The sequence below is a fragment of the Microplitis demolitor genome, chromosome 7 (genome assembly GCF_026212275.2).
Source record: "Microplitis demolitor isolate Queensland-Clemson2020A chromosome 7, iyMicDemo2.1a, whole genome shotgun sequence".
Taxonomy (NCBI): Eukaryota; Metazoa; Arthropoda; class Insecta; order Hymenoptera; family Braconidae; genus Microplitis; species Microplitis demolitor.
Window position 1 is genome coordinate 17,230,677 of NC_068551.1, and position 20,148 is coordinate 17,250,824.

The following is a 20,148-nucleotide window of genomic DNA, read 5'->3' on the forward strand; positions in this document are numbered from 1 at the left end:
CACTTTATGGAAAAGTCCCGCAGGCTTGTAAAAATTTTACAGTAAATAACCACTCACCTATCGTAAATTTACGGTAACAATACTGTACTTTTTAGGTAAAATGACGAACGTGTACCGTAAACTACAGTATTTTACCATAAAATGTTGTAATTTCCTTAGTGAATCCGAGCTACGGTAAATGTTGTAATTTACGGTAGAATATCGCAACTTACCGCAATTTACGGGAAAATTCCATAAATTTTACGGTGAATTGCCGTAATCTTATTGTAAATTTGCCGTAAAATACGGTATTACCTAATTTACCGCAATTTTCCATGATTTACTGTGAATTACGGTAACCTGCGGTAAATTACGGCAATTTACGGCGAACTGCGGTAATTTACCGTAATTCGGATCTGCTAGGGCTATCACTTTTCTTTCCTATGACCTCACTTTGAATTTAACGACCTTAGAAACATGACCTGACCAAAATCTTTAAACTGCACATATGCATTTAATTATTCAGCATACGCATATGTAGATCAAAACAACATCAGCTGAATGTTATAACCTTATATATCTGTATTTATTTATACGACCAACAGCAAAGATGACTATTTTTTCTTATTGAGTTAAATTTATTTAAGTGAATAGTATTATACAAAGTATTCAATTTTATAAAGTTTAAATATTTTTTTAATAATAAGGTTAATTATTTTTATAACTTTCTGACAACTTTGAATCACGGTAATTACCGTAATTTACGGTATTCGGAAGAATTGCGGTGTTTCAGGTAAATTGCGGTTTTTTAAGGTAAAAATACGACATTTTACGGCAAAAGTATGGATTTTTACCGTAAATTTGCGGTTGAAGAATAGTAATTTACCGTAAAGATGCGGCAAACCTGCGGTATTTTACCATAAAGTTTAGTATTACTCTGTATAATTGTAATAATAAACAAATACATGGTATATTTTACCGTAAATGCCGTAAATTGACGTATATTACTGTAAACCACGACTACTTTACCGTAGAAATATCGTATTTCGTGATAAATACAACAAAACGCAGCCAATTACGATAATTACCGTAATTTAGACATTTAACGGCGCTTTTCTTCGTGTATTAATTACATAAACTATTGTATATATTTACTGAGATCAAGTATAATACCGATTGCGCATGATGTATAAAATACTATTATCTTCTTAAAGTTATTTTTTATGCTTTTTTTAGGTACGCAAAGCTTGTGGAAAATCCTGCAAGTGACTCAAGCGACGAAAGTTCAGATAGTGAAGGAGAAAAAAAAGTTAAAATAAAAAAAGTCAAAGTTAAAGTACTGCTCACCCACCAAGACGATGAGACACAATTAATTGTTTCCCCTTGAGTCTCATTGTGACTTAATAATAATTTTTATTACTGCCACTAAACAATACACAAAAAAATCAAAGACAATTATAAGAAAAAAAAAGTTATTATATAATTAATGGTATTGCAATCCCTGCCATATTGATTATATTACTAATATATAAGTGATACTTTATCATGAATAATTATTAAAGTTTGTACATAAATAATTGTTATCAACATATATGTAATGACATCGTTAATTTATATAATACAATTTAAGGCTGATATTTAATTAAATAATAATAATGATAATACTAAAAAATAAAATAATTTAGATAATACAATTAGTGAAAGTGTTATAATATAAGTCAATAATTATATATTTCTTCTTCTTAATGCACTTTATCTAAATAATTATGATAATGTATTTAAAAAATTATTAAGACCAATGCACTTTTCAAATAATTATATTATTTATTCATTTATTTATAATATCAAGAATCAAGTTAATTTATAAATATATATATTTATATACTTTAATTATACATTTTAAAAGTGTCAAGAGCCATACAGAAAAATAGGACAAAACTTTCCATAATATTTTAATTACACATTGATATTCTGACTCCCTCGTAATATCTGATACTTATATATATATATATATATACCGTAAAAAATGTTCGGAGAGACGGTGGAGTAAATCCGGAGTGGCGAAGCGGGTGATTATTTATTTAATATTTTCGGAGTGAAATTTACTCCGAAGTGAAATTTAATTAAATATTTAAATTCCGAGTCGAAGTGAATACGGATTTAAATAAAATCCCGATCTCTTCGAAATCACTCTGAAAAAAACAAACTCTGTATGCGGAGTGATTTTTTTTTAAACCCCGGAACTCCAAGTGAAGGAGTGAATTCAGATTGAAATAACATCCATAATCATTCCAAATTCTCACCCAATTTTTTACAGTGTATATGGTTCCATAACAAAATTTTCACGGGTAAAATATCCGTAAACAAACATATCCGGCGATAAAATAAACACAAGATTAATCTAAACAAATTAACTAAACATTTACGATGATGTTTAACTCAAATGCAAATTTTATGCATACAATCTAAATTACAATTTCATACTTTTTTTTAAAATTGTTTGTACAATAGTAAAATTCAAAGAATTTTTTTTACTTTTTTTCTACGGATATTTTGTCCTTGAATAACTAAGTGTGACACCATATACACATATATATTTATATATATATATATATATATATATATATATATATATATATATAGTTTTAATTAATTAATAATGATAATATCTTCATTTACTCACTTTAACATACAATTTATTGAACGCTCTTCGTTGAAGAGAAAAAACTTAGTATTAATATTATTATTATTATTATTATTATTATTAGTATTATTATTATATTTCATTTGTTTTAATTATATACATTGTCTTTTTATAAGAGGTTTTAACAGGTACAATTGAGAAGTCGCCAATATAATAAAAAAATAGGAAATAAATATTTTCAAGCATGTATTATTCTTCCTCTTCTTCTTCATTATTAGTACTTTTTTTTTTTTTTTTGTTTTTTTTTCTTTGCTTGTGTATTTGTATACTGATAAAAAAATAACTTTTTTAAAAAGAAGACATTCTTCCGCTTAGTTATTTTATTGCAAAATTGCATCAAAATTATTTCCTAATACAAGAATTTTTTTGAGCAAAGTAAAATTATCATAGCAAATAGAGCTTTAGCTTAACTCATTTGAATTTTGCTACAATTCAAGAATTTCTTCAATTTCTTTTTGTAGGAATTTATTTCTTTGAGTTAAAAAGCGAATAATTTATTGGCTTGAAAAAAGTTACTTTTTTTCTCGAAGAATTCGTTTTTTTTTTTGTGTAATCATTAACGACCTATAATAGTTGGCTCATCAGCCATCGCAAGTTCTTCAGTTGGTGCCTTATCACGTTTTCTTTTTTTAGAAAATAGTATAAAAGAACAGCCAGCAAGAAGATTCCCTATACAAACAAACCACGCGAGGACTAAAGAAAAACCGTAATGCACTGATGATCCTTTAGGAAATCCTTTAACTGTATTTTTACTACCATACTCCATTGACGATAGAACAACTTGAATAACGACCATCACACATGCGCCTTTAATATATATAAAAAAAAAAAAAGGAAAAAAAAACAATAAAAAATTAAAAAATGCATTGAAAAGAAGACTATTATTAAAAAGCAATTATTTACCACTGATGAAATGGATTCCTCCAGCTAATCTTTTGAACATGTATCGAGGATTTCGAAAAGTATAAATGGAAAATGAAAATCCCATGAGCATAACTATCATACTTATTATGGCAAATGAAACTTGAGTTCTTGCATAACCTGCAATAATTATTATTTAAATTTAAATTAATTTTGTTATAACGTAAAAGATTGAATGAAATTTTGAAAAACTACTTGGGTAAAGAAAATAATTTGAACCAAAATAAAAAGAAAATAAGCTTATAAAAATTTGTACTTTTGATTTTAAAAAATATTTTGAAATTTGAATAGATTTAATCACAGGTCTACACTATAAGAAATCGAGTGATTATTGATTTTATTTAAATCCGATTTCACTCGGAGTTTCGGAGTTTCGAAGAAAAGCAAAACTTCCCTTCGGAGTAAATTTTACTCCGAGGAAATTAAATAAATAAACATTGATCTGCACTGAATTTATTCCGGGTTTAATCCGCGTTCACTCCAAAAATTTCTTACAGTGTATGGATATTTGAAATTTGAGGAAATTTTATCTAATTAGACGTCATTAGATAAAATTTTTTTTTTCAATACTTACTGAGCACAGTAGCATCAAAATCAAAATCAGACATTATATTTTCTTCTGTTGGAAACATTTCTTGACGCTTACATTCTTCTGCAATAATAAACATCAAAAATAGATTTCTTAATTGAATCAAACTTATGAAAACAATACAAAGTACGCAAAAAAAGGATTTCTCAATGCAAAATATTTTTACTTGCACTAAAAAAATTTTTACATCATGAATTTAAAACAAAAATTTTCGTAAGATGACAGAAGATTTTTTTTAGGCAAGAAATTTTATTTAGTCCTAAAAAAATTTTTGTATTCAATTCATAAAGCAAAGAATTCTTTGGGACAAGAATTTCTTTTTTCTGATTATAAAAAATTTTAAAAAATTAAATGAGAACTTTTAAAATTTTTATAAAATATATTTATAAATTTTTACTCTTAAAATTTTTCTAAATGTCATACATTAATAACAAAATTAAATACGTTAAATAAACAAATATGTATTAATTAAAAAACAATAAATTTTGTTTGTAAGGAAAAATTTTTTCACTAATTAATTAAGCGAGAATATTCACAAACAATAAAACTAAAAAACAAAAATAATTTACTCACGATAAAATATTAATTCTCCAGTGTTATTATCCGGAGGTGTTTCGAAACCCGTAATGCAATCTCTCCAAAGTCCTTGATTTCTATATACTAATGTTCTGCCTTTTTTATCAGTATTCCGTAGAAGTAAACCCTTCGGCTCACTAATTGGGGACTCAACAGTATACCAGTGATCTGTACAAATGGCTACAGCCCATATACATACCGCCAACCCAATGAGGATAGTGCATCCCAAAAGGACTCTTCTCTCAAATATCACCTGGAGAGCATTCATACATTATATTTTCTCAACCATATATGTACAAATACATAAATATACATATAAAAAAAAAAAAAAACAAATACTGGTTTTTTAATATTTGATGAATTTATAAATCGGTGAAATACTATACTCTTTCTATATTTTTATATAAACATACAACTGTGCAATATTATATATCGATAAGATGTGCATCTTGAGCTTCATTGATGTTAAAATATTCAAGTAAAGTTACAGAGAGTATCGATAAGAATACTCTAGTAGCATATGTATGAAAATTTACATTGTCAATACGCTGGAACTTGCACACTTTTAAAACCCCCGGGGGTAAGTCATGTGTGATAAGAGTACTCAAGGGAAATCGAATCACACAACAGGGAATACTCGAGTAATATAAGAGTATAGATATCTATATAAATATATATAAAGAGAGAGAGAGACAAAGTAAGAGGTCGCTCACCTGGTTGTACAAAGCTTTCATGCGACTTGCCATTCTTCTTATACTGTGAAAAATTTTCAGACTAGGTGTAAAAAGTTGGTGTGAAAATTACACCAAATATCGTGTTAAATTTTGCGATAAAACAATATTTCAAAATACTATTTTTTTTCTAAATAAAATTAATATAGTCATTGATTACGTAGTTAAAAATGTTCAGTACAATTTAGAAAATTTCGAGTCCGAGGTGTGAATGATTTGGTGTTAAAATTTTCAACAGAACTTAAATTTCCGTTGAATTAAATTACGAATTTTTTATTTGGTGTCACTCATTTTTCTGCGATCAGGCGACGGTGACCTACAATAATTATTACATAACATAAATAATACAGGGCACTGTAAAAAATTTTGAGTCCGCGGTGTGGTGTGAATGATTTGGTGTTAAAATTTTTAACACTGCTAATATGAAAGTTACACGACGCACGGTGTAAAATTTTTGACCGTGTGAATTAAAACGTTCACATCACCAATGGTGTGAATGAATAAGTTCTTTATTTAAAACTCTCGATTACTTTGACACCAAGAATTAATTTTTATTCAAAAATAATCTACACCAATAATAATTATGATAAACTAGTGCTGTAACTTATATATTATTTGAAAATTTTCAACTACAGATTTTATTATCGGACAATGTTTGAGCTAGTAACACCAAATGGTGTGAAAGAAAACACTTATACCGTGTTAAAAGTACACCACTTGATATTTTACACCAAGAAAATTTTACACCGTCAATTCACACCAAACAGACCGTGTAAGTTCTCAGAGACTCACACCAAAAATTTTTTACAGTGATTATTCGTTGCTCATTAATCAAAATTATATCGAGTAACAAAATGGTGTAAGGAAAGTATATAACACCGTATTAAAATTCCACAGAAGAATAATTTACACCAAGAACTTTTCACACCGTTATTTCACACTACACCATGTAAATTTCTTGGGACCATTTTCACACCTAAAAATTTTTACAGTATCATTTTTTTCTCATTAATCAAAATTGTATCAACTAAAAAATAATGGTGTAAGAAAAGTATATTACACCTTATTAAAATTTCATAGAAAAATAATTTACACCAAAATTTATTTACACCGTTATTTTACACTACACCGCATAAACTTCTCGGGGTCATTTTTACACCAAAATTTTTTACGCTTACACCAAACCCGACTGGACTTTTTTATAATTTTTGAATCCCGCTGTATATTTAAAAAAAATTCTTCTTTGTGTCTTTAATTTTTTATCTTTTTACTACATCCGAATAATAAAAAAATACACGGAAGCGACTTTGCTACATGAGTTTTTATAACGTTTCAATTCACTTAACTTGGCGTATGTCCACTTTTATCCGAATCATTTATGATGATTTGTGTTGTTGATAATACCAGATGGCACAGATATAATTAATCATAAGCTCTACTAGCTAAATAATTAATATTTAACACATTACTCAAATTAAATTATAAATTATCAATTTTAAATTATTGGTATTTAAATATTTATATCAAACCATGATGACGGTTTCCCATCTATTATCTCACAAATTAAATTACATTTTTATATTTATTATATTTAAATATTAACATTTATTATTATTAGATTCTTTATTAATGTTTCATTTTAAAATAGTTTAAAAAATAAAAACGCGTGACAGTATCAAGGCAGACAAGTCAAATCGTTGTTATAAAAGTGAAACTAGTTTTTCTTTGATCTTGTCGCGTTGGACAAAAATAAACTTCAACACTGTACTATCAATGTGTTGACATTTGAACGGTCTACAATACAAACACGTGACTTTTTACTGATCTTCATTCCATCAGCGATTTTTTTTAAAATCTAAAACAAAAAAAAAATAGTTAATTAAATAAATAAATAAATATATACATATTTTTTAAATAAATCAGAGGATTTATAAATTTTACAAAGAATTAAATAAACTAAATTTAAAATAAATAGTTTAGGAAACTGAAGAATGAAAGAAAAGAACCGGATGTTGATTGTCAAAACTAATGTGAATATAAAATAAAAACATAAAAGAAAACATTAAAATGAATCATTGGGAAAATACATCTAATTTTTTAGCATCTTCTTTGTTGATTTTATTTAATTAACTGCCTGAGCCAATTATTCACTACACCTTTTTGGCTCTACACCAAACAACTGACGATTTACAAACACAGTTTGCTTTTTTATTACCACATTATTGTCTTTGTCCTCACTCTCATTTATATCTTAACTTGTTCATTGTTTCATACGTGTACTATATATAAGTACAATATATTTGGTACTTTACTGCAATATATAAATCAGATTACGATCATTCCCGGGATCTACAACCGAAATGTTTGACTTTGTCATGGTATGGCTCATTGATTTATTTATCGTAATCAGATTTTATCTGCAATTTCAAATTCCGACCAAACCCCGGCTTGTACTTGTGCCAGAGCTGGGGTTTTTTGTTTTTAAATAAATCCTCAGTTACCATTTCTTGTGGGGGTGACGAGAAATTTAATTTAAATGTATATTACGGTGGGCCAAGAAAAACAGATAATTTTCTTTTCTCTAGTTACAGCTAAAATATCGTTTGAGATGATGAAGAAAAAATTCTGGTAAAGTTTGAGCTCTTAATATTAATATTAAAAGCTGCCTCTTCGTGATTTTTGATTTTCCATTTAAATAACCTGAAAAAAAATTTCAAATTTAGAATTTCATACCTCGGCAATGGCTCATTGTCAGATAAACTCAGGATATATTTTTGTAGAGAAGTGAACGCTCTACGAAAAATGTCTCTTATCATTTTTTGATAAATTCATCTGTTTAAAAATTTTTGAAGCTTGAAGTCAAATTTTGAGTTAATTTTGAGATCTGTTAACTTTTCCAGCGAAACTATCAGACTTATCAAAAAATGTCATCAGATCTTTTTTGTAGACAATTTTATTCCCAACAAATTATCTCTGATAAAGTTTTTCGAATTCGGCATAACTCACTAGTAATTTTCATTTTAATGTCAAGCTCTTAAAACAAATAGTCTAATCGATTTCAAAAGCTTGACATTGAAATCAAAATAACTAGGAAACGATGCAGAATTTCAAAAAATTTTATCAGAGATAATTTGTAGGAAATAAAATTTTCTACAAAAAAGATCCTATAACATTTTCTGATAAGTCTGATACTTTTGCTGGAAAGTAAAAAAATCTTGAAATTTACTATAAATTTGACTTCAAGCTCCAATAACTTTTCAACAGATGAATTTATCAAAAAGTGATAACAGACTTTTTTTGTAGAGTGTTTAATTCCCTAAACAATATCCCTTGAGCTCACTTGTACAACGAGCCATTGCCAAGGTATGCAATTCCAAACCTAATTTTTTTTTTCTCATGTTATTTAAATGGGAAATCGAAAATCACGAAGAAGCAGCTCTTAAAATTAAAATTAACAGCTCAAACTTTACCAGAATTTTATTTTCATCATCTTGAACGGTAGCTAAAGAAAAAAAAATAGATTTCTTTTTTTAGTTTGTGGAATTCTTATAATTAATACTTTTATTAAAATTTTAATTAAAACATAAAAAATGAATAAGCTGAGCTAATTTTGAAAAATTAATAAATTTATCTATTATTATTTGCGATAATTAATTTCGGTCGATTCGAAATTTGAGATTTTAATATTTAGACTCTTTAGATGAATGATAATTTATTAGAAGCTTAGACAAAGTAAATTTAGAAATGTCTTGTCATTGTGTTTAAGATGAATGAGTTCATTATTATACTTAACAGATATTTTCAAAAATTATTACTATTTATATAGATGATTAATTATTAATTTTCAAAAATGAATTTTGAACTAATTATTTTATTTGAATTTTATTAACTTGCATAGTTGCTTTGATTTAAATTTTGACAGAGCGTCAATGGATGAATATTAATTTCAGAGATTAATTTGGCAAGTATATCATTCATATAAGAATTTTAATATTATTTAAAATCTCTTTTGTCATCTTTTAATCCTAATTTATGCTGAGTAATAAAAAATATTGTAAATAAGAAAATACTGTCAAAAATTTTAGTTGAAATTTAAAGAAAATTTTCTGATATTACTGAATTCAAATCAATGAGAGATATAAATATATTTATTTATATACTTGATTTTACAATACTCTAAATTTTTGAGTCGAAAATCCATTAAAACTTTGATTGCAGTGAAGTTTACTTTATTTTGTTCCAATGACATTTTACAAATTGTAATTTTTATAAATATTAATCTATAGGCGGTTATTATTTCATTATACCCATGCCGAAAATTTAAACTCATGCCCGGTTTATAGAAAAGAAAGTTTTACTTTGCTTTTTTGAGAAAGCAAATAATAAAAATCAGCGCAGCACCATTTTTCCCACAAACGGATGCAAAAATTTAAACTTTCAGATGCTAATTTGGTGAGAGACCAGCTTATGTAGACAATTGCACACGCGGATTAGAATGACCCACTTTCCCCATGATAACAAAACAGTTTTTGAAGAAAGCTATGACTTTTCTAAACTTCAAAACGTGACACAAAGACGAATTTTTGACGTTATTTAAACTTTTTAAAATTTAAAGGAAAAATAAATGATTCGGAATTAATTAAAAATCGGTTTTTCTAAACTTATTTTGCAGTGAAGAAAATGATCACTAAAATTAATCACTTAGTGGAGAGCCAGAAAAAGTTTACAAGAGTCGAAAGACGTTAATTTGTAGAACTAAGTCAATTGTTTTGCTTTTTGGATTTTTCAAAGTCTTAGAATTGTTTGAAAAAGTTCATCTCTGTGTCACGTTTTGAAGCTTAGAATAGCCAATGTTTTTTCAACCTTTTTTAACGATCCTTTTTATACGGATCCCTTAATGTGTAATTTATTATTTCCGATCACTTGGATTGAAACTGCGAGTTCCATCAGACTAATGCGATTTAGCGGTCAGAAACTGATCACTTTTTTCCCTTGGGAATTAACTCATTAATTTCTGTCCGCTAAATTAGTTTCTGATTTGATTCCATCCCTATCAGACTCGCATTTGTTTTTTATAAACCTCGAAATATTTATGTCATTCCACCTAAAATTTTTTACAGTAAAAAAAACCAACTGGGTCAAAAAATTAACTTAAATTTAACTGTTTGACTTAAATTTACGTTAATTAAGCCAAAACCCAGTCAACGTCGACTTTGTTGACTTAAGAAGGGTCCACACTTTTTCTCTATTGCACTGAAGACCATAAATAGTATTATCTTTGTCGCACTTGCGCAGTAAATGGAAACTTTGGCCGAGTTTTTCTCTTGATCAATCGAGTATCATCAAAAAATCAAAGCGCACTTCGCTAGATTAGATAATAGTACATCAATACGCAGTCTGTAGTTTGTATTTAGAGAATTTGCTTTCGAAAAAAACTCGGCCGAAAATATATGATAGCTCCTGCTCAATGAATACATGGAAAATAAAGCAGTTGAAAAATGACAGTTTCTACAGTAAAACAAAGCCTTCAGGTCAAAAGTCTTTAAACATTAAAGCTTAAACTGTAATTTTAGAAATTTGTTACAGTAATAAAATTAATACAAATTTAAACAGCAAATTTTATAGTTTAAAATGTAATTTTAGTTAAATAAATCTTTAAAGCAATATTTACTTTTTATTTTGAATTGTTGCTTTATTTAAAAATTAATAGTTGATAGGTCAAACTGTAAAAATTAAGATTTATTGGTTATGTATTTTTTGCTTTCTGAAATAATACCTCTTATTTATTCATAATATAAAAATTACACTGTGAGTTATCAATTGTCAAGAATGATGAATAAACTGAGAAAAATCAGAGCTCACACTGTAATTTTTAAATTCTATACCTTAAGAAGAACACTATTATACATAATAGTAATATTAACGATCGAAAATTTAATTTTAACTAATTTTAGAATAAAATTTAAAATTATAAAATCTGTTTACTATACCCGGAAAAAAAATTATAATAACTGTTCCTAGTACATTTATGAAATATCATCCCATACCGTTATGGTAATGATTACTTGGGATTATGGGATATAGACCCATACTTTCTGGGAAAGTTTCCATAAGTATGGGAACAATTCCTATCATTATGGTAACAGTTCCCATATCGCATGTGAAAGAATCATGGTAATGATTACCATACTCATAGGAATAGTTCCCATAAGCAAATAGGAACCAATCCTATAACCACATTGTAACGGTTCCTATAATTTAATGGTAACCATTCCCATAATATTATGGTAACCATTATCATAGTTACATGGTAACGATTATCATGATTCCATAGGAACTATTCCGATACCATATGGGAATTATACCCATAATTATAGGAATGATTACCATAATATGTATGGGTGCCGTTCCTACAATCAACATTTCAAAAAAACCGGTTACCATGCAGTATGGGAACCATTCCTATAATATATTATAACTGTTACCATAATTTTCTCTCCGTGTAGAGAGCTAGGCAATATTGAGTTTGAAACTGTAATATTTGTTATGCCTGGGATGAAAATTTAATTTTTACAGTTTCAGAGTCATAGCGCTTTACTATACGAGACTGCAATAAACACAGATATGAGTTCAATTTTTCAACTGCTCTTTTTTCCGTGTACTAAGTAGGTTAAGTTAGCCAAGAGTAAATCAAAAATTTATGAAAAAAACTTTTGATTTTAATTTGCTTTCAGCAAATTTGACCTACTCAGTATCCATTTAAGTTAAAAAAATCAAATTGGATTTATTTTTTCAACCCGGAAAACTAACAGCTGTGAATAGATAAATGACTTTAAATAAAAAAATTAAAGGAAACAAATAACGTAATTTAAATTCATAATTTTGAATAAAACATATATTCTCATAAAATTTTGTCCATGTTTACGGAGAGTCATTTCGCCTAAACGATCTGTCTTACCATTAAATTTTACGACAACGGAAATTTAAAAAAACTCCGAAACTATACGTAGGAAGTCTCTCGAGAAATAAATAATAAAATTGAAATGGTTTGTTGGAAATTCAGCTGGTGGCAAGTGGCAATAAACCACCGGTTCAAGTCGATATTCCTCTGGTGGTCGTACTACATAGAGGGGTATGGAGTAAAAATGAATGTGATACGACGAACCGAAATAAAAAGAGATGAAACTATAAACGTTAACCCACACATCTATCCATTCCTTTTGAATCTAAGTTTAGTTCACCTAATCCAATCTACTCTCGTCATATTTTTTCACATGTATAGGAAAGTATAACGTTGCTTTTTATTACTATCATATCCTTTAAATCATTTTTTTATTTTCACAAAAGTACCCAATAAATTTTAATTTCTTATTTTTCTTTTCCATACCCCAAAATATTAAATTTGCAACTGCTGCATTTTTTTTATACTCCGCATTTTCGAACTGAACTTTGACAGTCATGTAGTGAAGTAGAATACATACTAAAAAATTTGCAGAATGCTAATTGTGTAATTATTTAATCCCCTTGGAATGAAATTTACTCCGAGGGGGAGTTTTTTTTAATATGAAACTCCGAATCGGAGTGAATGTGGATTTAAATGAAGTTCAGATCTCTCTGAAATCACTCCACTGAAAAAACAAACTCCTTATTTACTCCATTTGCGGGTTAATTTTTTTTACTTCGGAACTCCGAGTGACAGAGTAAATTCAGATTCAAATAAAACCTGTAGTCACTCTGAAGACACTTGATTTTTTAGTGTACGGTATGAATTGACGGTATGAAACATCGAGCGGTATACTTTTAACACAATGTGTTACACTGTAAAAAATTTTCAAAGTGAACGCGGAGTAATCTGGAGCGAATGTAGAACAAGTGACAATTTGTTTCATCCCCTTGGACTAAAATTCACTCCAAAAGGGAGTTTATTTTAATACTGAAACTCCCGAGTGAAATTGACTTCTAAAGGAAGTTTATTTTAATATTAAACTCCGAATCGGAGTAAATTTGGATTGAAAATAAAGCTCAGATCACTCCGAAATCACTCCGCTGGAAAAATAAACTCCCTATTTACTCCGTATACGGAGTTTCTTTTTTCAAAACTCCGGAAAGAGCGACGAATTTGGAATTAAGGAAAACCCATAATCACTCCGAATTCACTCCTAATTTTTTACAGTGTAATGAACCAATAAAAAAATCTAATGTCAAGTAAAAAAATTACTGATTACACTGTAAAAAATTTTCGGAGTGAATGCGAAGCAAATTATTCTGTACCTTATAATCCTCTTGGAGTAAAATTCACTGCGAGGGATATTTTATTTTAATATTAAAACTTCAAATCGGAGTTAATATGTTTGAGTAACTCTCTATTTACTCCGACTACGAAATAATTTTTTCTAAAACTTCGTGATAAAGTAGATTCGGATTTAAGTAAATTCATAATCACTCCGAATTAACTCCAGATTTTTTACAATGCATTTATAAATTGTTGTATATTATTATTTCCTTCTTAATTTCATTCTATTTTAATCAATTAATAAAGTTTTTGTTTTGTTATTTTCAATTACATTTCATTATTTTTTTTATTTTCATTAAATTCAAGCACATCGTTGATCATTGATTGACGTCATGAACTAGCATGCTAAGATGCAACCTGGAGTGTTTTTTGTCGTTTTATTATTGTTTTACACTGTAAAAAATCACAGGGTAAGTCCAAGTGGTGTAGGTATTAAAATCAGCGGTGTTAAATTTTAACACCGAAAGCGGTGTAAAAATAACGCTGCCGCCAATGTAGGTATTCTTTACCGGTGTTAAAATATTTTATTTTGTGATTATTTTTACTTACTCGATCACTATACTTGTTAATAAATGATATTTAAAATTAATTTTCATAAAGAACTTACATTTTTTGTGTTTTATAATCTTTAAAGTTCATTTTCCAAGCGGACGCAGTTTATTCTGCTTTTACACCGGTTACCCCGTTTTAACACCGGTAAATTACTCCTCCTACACCGGTGTAATTTCATTTTTACACCGACAGGAGTTAAAATGAGTCCATTTTTAACACCGCTCTTTTTACAGTGTAGGATACATCGACAGACACAAAACATAATGTTTTTTTAAGACCGAAAATAAACAAGAGGGCATAAGGTTTATTAACGTCACATCGAAAAGCTATATCAAGCTTCAATACATCGGTTGGTTGAGCTACTTGTATTTTCCTACGTGGAACCAAATCGTAGACTTGTGGAAGTTGACGCTTGGTTATTTTTGTAACAGCATTTTTTTTCAACTCTTTCCTCTTTCTTACTTTCACTATATACTCATATTTATATATATGTATACTAACAAGTAGACATTTTGACACTTAAAATATTTTTTTTCTTTATTTTCTACTTTACTGTTTGACAAAAAAAAAAAAAAAAAAAAAAAAAAAACAATTTTTTAAATTTCTATTTTAAAATTTATATTAAGTAATTAAATATTTTATTTATTTATTATTTCTATTAAATTTTATTTTTAACCCTTCGATTTTTAGACTGTGCACTAAAAAAATATGGAGTAAATTCGGAGTTTATTTAAATCTGAATTCACTCCATCATTCTGAATTTTGAACTTAAAAAAAAAAATGACTTCGCATATGGAGTGAAGAGAAATTTTTTTTAAGCGGAGTAATTTCGGGGTGATATGGATTTTATTTCAATTCGTATCCACGATCTGGAGTTTTAGTTTTAAAATAAACTCCTCTCTGGAGTAAAATTTACTCCGAAGAAATTAAATAAATGAAAAATCATTCGGTTTGCATTTACTCCGCAAATTCTTTATGATGTGCAAAAATATGTCAAGCCCTTATTTAAAAAAAAAAAAAACGAACATTTAGAGTTACGAATTGATAATTTTAGTTTTTAACAAGATAATTTTATGTTTGAAAACATTAGTGGCATGAAAAGCTAAACTTTTAGTTTGTGAGTTTATAATTTAATAGTCCAACAGTTTTCAATCAGTGAAAAGTCGGTAGTGAAATTTACCCACAAAGTTATGTGATTGCAACTGACATTTATTTTCATAATATTCTCTCAACGTACATCACATATATAATAACTTTTACGTTTAAAATAACTTCCGACATTTTCATACTGATTTAATCATAATAACTTTTCAAATAAGCTCGGTTGTTAATTTTTATGCCCGAAAATATCATGCACTGAAAATTCAAATTCATACGTTTTAACTCTAGCGTTTAATTTTTATGATCAAATTTAATCGTTTGTAATTTTCAATATGCAAATTAAATTTCACTGGATTAACAAACTAATAAATATAATTTTTATTTTGCTTTCAATTATTATAACGCGTGTATAAAAAAAATTCGTTCCAAAAACGTTTCTGACAGTGAACTTCCAAAATTTAGTCAATTCTAAACTTTGAGTTCAACTAGTTGAATATTTTTGGAACTTCGAAATAATTACAAGTGTGAAAAATTTTCAACTAGTGTGGACTTTTTTTGGAGGTTTTTTTTTTTAAGCAAAAATAATTTGAATTGACAATTTTGTGAGTTCATAATAAGTTCAGAATTAGTTCCAATCACTCATTTTTTGAACTATTTTTGAATGAGTACAAAAAGTAGAAAAAAAATGCCCTTTCCCAAAAGTTCTAATAAAAATAAAAAAATGTTCACTCTCTAAACATGAATAAGTGGAATAAGTGAATATTCACTAATTCTGAGTGCCAACGAAACCACTTTTTGAAATTAATAGTTCGATTTGCACTTGGAATTAGTGAATATTCACTTATTTCACTAATTCATGTTTAGAGAGCATAAATATTTTCAAATAATTTTTTTTTTGCCTCATATCTGAATAATTCTGGTGAAAGTCGTAAATTTTTATAATTCCTTATTAATTCCTTTTGCTTTTGTTCTTCAAATCCAAAAAATTGTCAAATAAAATTATTTTTGCTCAAAAAAAAAGAAACGCACAGGAAAAGCCTCCACCAGTTGAAAATTGTTCCCTTTCTAATTTTTTCAAAATTCCAAAAATTTCAACTTAAAGTTAAAAATTGTCTCAATTTTGAACGTTCCGTCATGAACGTTTTTGTAATATTTCTGGAACGAATTTTCTGTACGCGGGTGGTATTATTTAACAGTAAAACAAATTGAGATGTCCGCCAAAAATTAAATTTGAAGATAATGAATATAATTTAAAAGATGTAGATATTAGTACACTGCGTCTTCTCATCATGACACAGGTGGCCTGTATTAAGTACCACGTGTTAACACTCACAAAATGTCTTTCATCTAAATATTTAACGTCATCCATTTAATAAATATTCTAAATGAAGGATGAATTATTTATTCTTCACTAATCTACACAATTCATTGACGGTAAAAATAACTTATCAATAGAAATCGAGTATAAAATCATTTAAATAAATTTCCAAGAAATAGTAACAGAGGAAGTATTCTAATGTTTGATCAAACATTATTGATGCTATTGATTTAAATTTATTATATTTAACTTTCAAAAAGTTAAAATAAAAAAATTTAACTTTTTTTTTATTCCTACTGACCTCGGACTAATTGTTCGCAATGTCTTACAACTTGTTTTTGTTAAAAGATATAAATACACAATAGCGGTAAGAATAATTTTCAAACTTTTTTTTTTATTCTCATGAATTTTTGAAAAAAATCAGTAACAAAAATGTCAAGCAGTAATAATTTTATCTATAGCATAAAAATTGCCCAAAAAATTATGAACCTCAAGCTAACAGACAATTAACAATTTTCAAATTTTTTTTCCAACAAACGAATTATAAAAAAAAAAAATTTTTAAATATGTACATGTACAAAATTAAAGAAACTATAAGTGCATTTTTTTTTAATATTTTTTTTTTTTATAATTCATTGTTTTGAAGAAAATCCAAAAATTATATGACGTCGGCTAACTTCAGTATCACCTCAAGTTAATAAACAATAAACTATTTTTGGATTTTTTTTTCAACAAATCAGTTATAAAAAAAAAAAAAAAAAAAAAAAAATGCACATGTAGAAAATTAAAAAAACTACAAGTGAAATTTTTTAAAATATCTTTTTTTAATTTATCATTCTGAAAAAATTACAAAAATTATTCAATCTCTGCTAACTTTAGTCTCATAAAAAATTTAGTAAATAAGATTATTTTTTTTTTTATTTCACATAAAAAATTTAGATCGAGTAAAATAGTGGCGCTATTGCGCTTTTGCGTTTGTCAATCCTCGAAAGATCAGTTTAAACCAATGCAAGCATATCAACGAATACTTTGGCACGCAGTAACCCCATTAACCAGACACGACAATTTATACTCTTGGCTACTATCTGTCTCAGCGACTCCCCCGATTACGCATTGTCGCGACAGCGACATCGAAGTATTCAATTAAATACGTAACACCTTTAAATTTTATATTCACAAATAATACAAAGCTTGTCTATAATATTTTATATCCACTTCTAAAACCAATCAAATTTATATAAAATGAATAAGATTTTTTTTTATTTGGCTGACTGCTCTGTACTAATTCTACTTAGAGTTTGTCTTTTAAATTTTTGTCATCAATCATTTACGGTCACTTGAGTTTGTACTCGACAACTTGTGTTACAGAAGATCAACAAGTATCCAAAGTGTCACGCAGACGCTTTAAAACTTTTTATTTATAAATATATATATATATATATATATATATATATATATATATATATATATATATATTTATATACATTTATTTATACATATATTTATATATATTCAAAAAAAAATTAATTTAACAATGAAAATTTTTCTTTTAATCAGATTTACTCCAAGTTAAAAAATAAAAAAGCTATCAAGTGTACATAAATAGCGCGGTATATATATTTTTTTAACGTCGTACTATAAATATCTGTATTATTGTATACAAATATTAAAAAAATATTGACTTAATTACTGCAAATAAATTTAACATAAGATCTATAGATTAAAAATAAAATATTATAAATCAATGTCACCTTTTAATTAATTCCTTTATATTTTTAACCACAATAATAAATCTTTTTTTTTTCTTTTTTGTTTTTTTGTACTTGTAACAAAATGAAAATTAAAAAACAAGGAAAAGTGAGTTTTTAAAAATCACACCGAAGCTAATAAGTGCAGGTCAACGATCCAACGCTCACTGACCGAGAGAAGTTGAGACCAGACTGCGAGCCGCAACGACCAGAGGGTAGAACATACTAAGCTTTTGCGGCGCTGACGCCAACGCTATTCTACTCTCTTTCTCATTTTATTTCTACATCCATTTGAGAATTTCTATCGTATCCCCACCATCACTTATATATTATCTCACATTGCCCATTTAAATTCCCATAGTCATATCATCCATTATATTAGTCATCGTATCATATAAATTTAACTGAAAAAACCCAAGTATTAATTATACTGTCATTCTCAAAGTGATTTATTTTAACACACATAGGCCACTTATCAGCGCTGCCCATATTTAGTTTTTTTATTTTTATTTATTTACCGGACAAATGAATTCCTATGGGCAAATATTTTACTTCTTGTAAAATCGATTAATTTTATTGCTGGATAAATATTGACTTTTAGAATTAATCCATTTAAATTAAATAAAAGTTTACTAACCATGACACGCTCTAGTATTTACAATAATTACCCAAGCGCAAACTTAACATCATACATGGATTATAAAGTAATTAATGTGGGCGTGTAAATTTAAATATTAATTAACCTGTCCTCTGTTTTATATTCTCATTATTTTTTTTTATGTAATTACCTCTATTGTGTAAAAAAATTTTAGTACTACGAAATAATATTCATTTTTAATTACCAAAATTTAATTTTTATAGACTCAAAGGCTGGAGAAAAAAATATCTTTTTAAATTCTCAATTACTTTTATAAAATTACAACGATGGTATGAAATTTGCTTTGAATATTCAGAAAAAACTCCATTAAAATTTATGATGCCACGAATTATATATACAGGCATATATATACATAAATTAGACCACCACTTTGCGGCGGCATTTTTTAAAATTTACTATTCAAAATTTTTTATTACGCTTTGAAAAATTATTTTTGAATAGCAGCCTCTGATTTGAATTTTAGAAGATCGATTTGAATTTCATGAAATTTATCAGTAAATTTTTTTGGGAACTTAATATATTTTTTGAGCTATAGTTTCGTTAAGGGAAGAATTTTTGAGTTATAAATTTTGAAAAATTTTTAATTTGTTAATTTGGTCAAATATTTTGTGTAGACTGTAAGATTCTTTACGAAATCGTCTTTTGATTATTTCAAGAGAATGCAAAAACTTGGGCATCGGTGAGTGATTTTATTGGAATTTAAATAAAAACACGTTAAATTTAAATCTATACCTGAAAAAGCTGTCTGATACGTAGACTTCAATGGGCTTTTTTGTATAGGATTCCATGCCCTAAAGCTGTATGGAAAAAAATGCAGATCCGGGGTTTTATTTTTCACTGAGGGCTTATAAAAATGTTTTTTACAATTTCCTGAATTTGTTTGTATTCTTTTTTTTTTTTTTTTTTTTAATGCGCAATGTCAATTCTTGAAATAACATTGCAGCTGATTTGTTCATTTTTTTTCAAACCTCTATAGTG

The 20,148-nt window shown here is 27.4% G+C and overlaps 2 protein-coding genes across 4 annotated transcripts in view; one reads left to right on the forward strand and one right to left on the reverse strand.

The window, feature by feature from the left end:
* The window catches only part of LOC103577250 (voltage-dependent calcium channel gamma-4 subunit), a 129,857-nt gene extending 128,395 nt beyond the window's left edge, over nucleotides 1-1,462 (forward strand). For all 3 annotated transcript variants that reach the window (XM_008557821.2, XM_053740697.1, XM_008557820.2), the window contains one exon: nucleotides 1,216-1,462. The gene's annotated coding sequence lies outside the window, so the exon portion shown is untranslated. The remainder of the gene's footprint in view (nucleotides 1-1,215) is intronic.
* A 1,500-nt stretch (nucleotides 1,463-2,962) lies between these two features.
* Nucleotides 2,963-18,705, reverse strand: LOC103577246 (uncharacterized). The gene is made up of 6 exons (XM_053740553.1): nucleotides 18,516-18,705; nucleotides 5,483-7,355; nucleotides 4,767-5,022; nucleotides 4,179-4,256; nucleotides 3,587-3,724; nucleotides 2,963-3,490 (listed from the first exon to the last, which is right to left on the reverse strand). The coding sequence occupies exons 2-6, from the start codon at nucleotides 5,513-5,515 to the stop codon at nucleotides 3,240-3,242; spliced, it is 756 nt and encodes a 251-aa protein (XP_053596528.1). The 5' UTR covers nucleotides 5,516-7,355; nucleotides 18,516-18,705; the 3' UTR covers nucleotides 2,963-3,239.
* Nucleotides 18,706-20,148: the final 1,443 nt, after the last annotated feature.

Bases quoted from the DNA above. Each gene is read 5' to 3' on its own strand.
- LOC103577246 (XM_053740553.1), bottom strand. From the start codon at position 5,515: ATGGCAAGTCGCATGAAAGCTTTGTACAACCAG. The intron at 5,023-5,482 runs GTGAGCGACCTC...AATGCTCTCCAG, and splicing joins TGAAAGCTTTGTACAACCAG to GTGATATTTGAGAGAAGAGT. The intron at 3,491-3,586 runs GTAAATAATTGC...TATATATTAAAG, and splicing joins AGGAATCCATTTCATCAGTG to GCGCATGTGTGATGGTCGTT.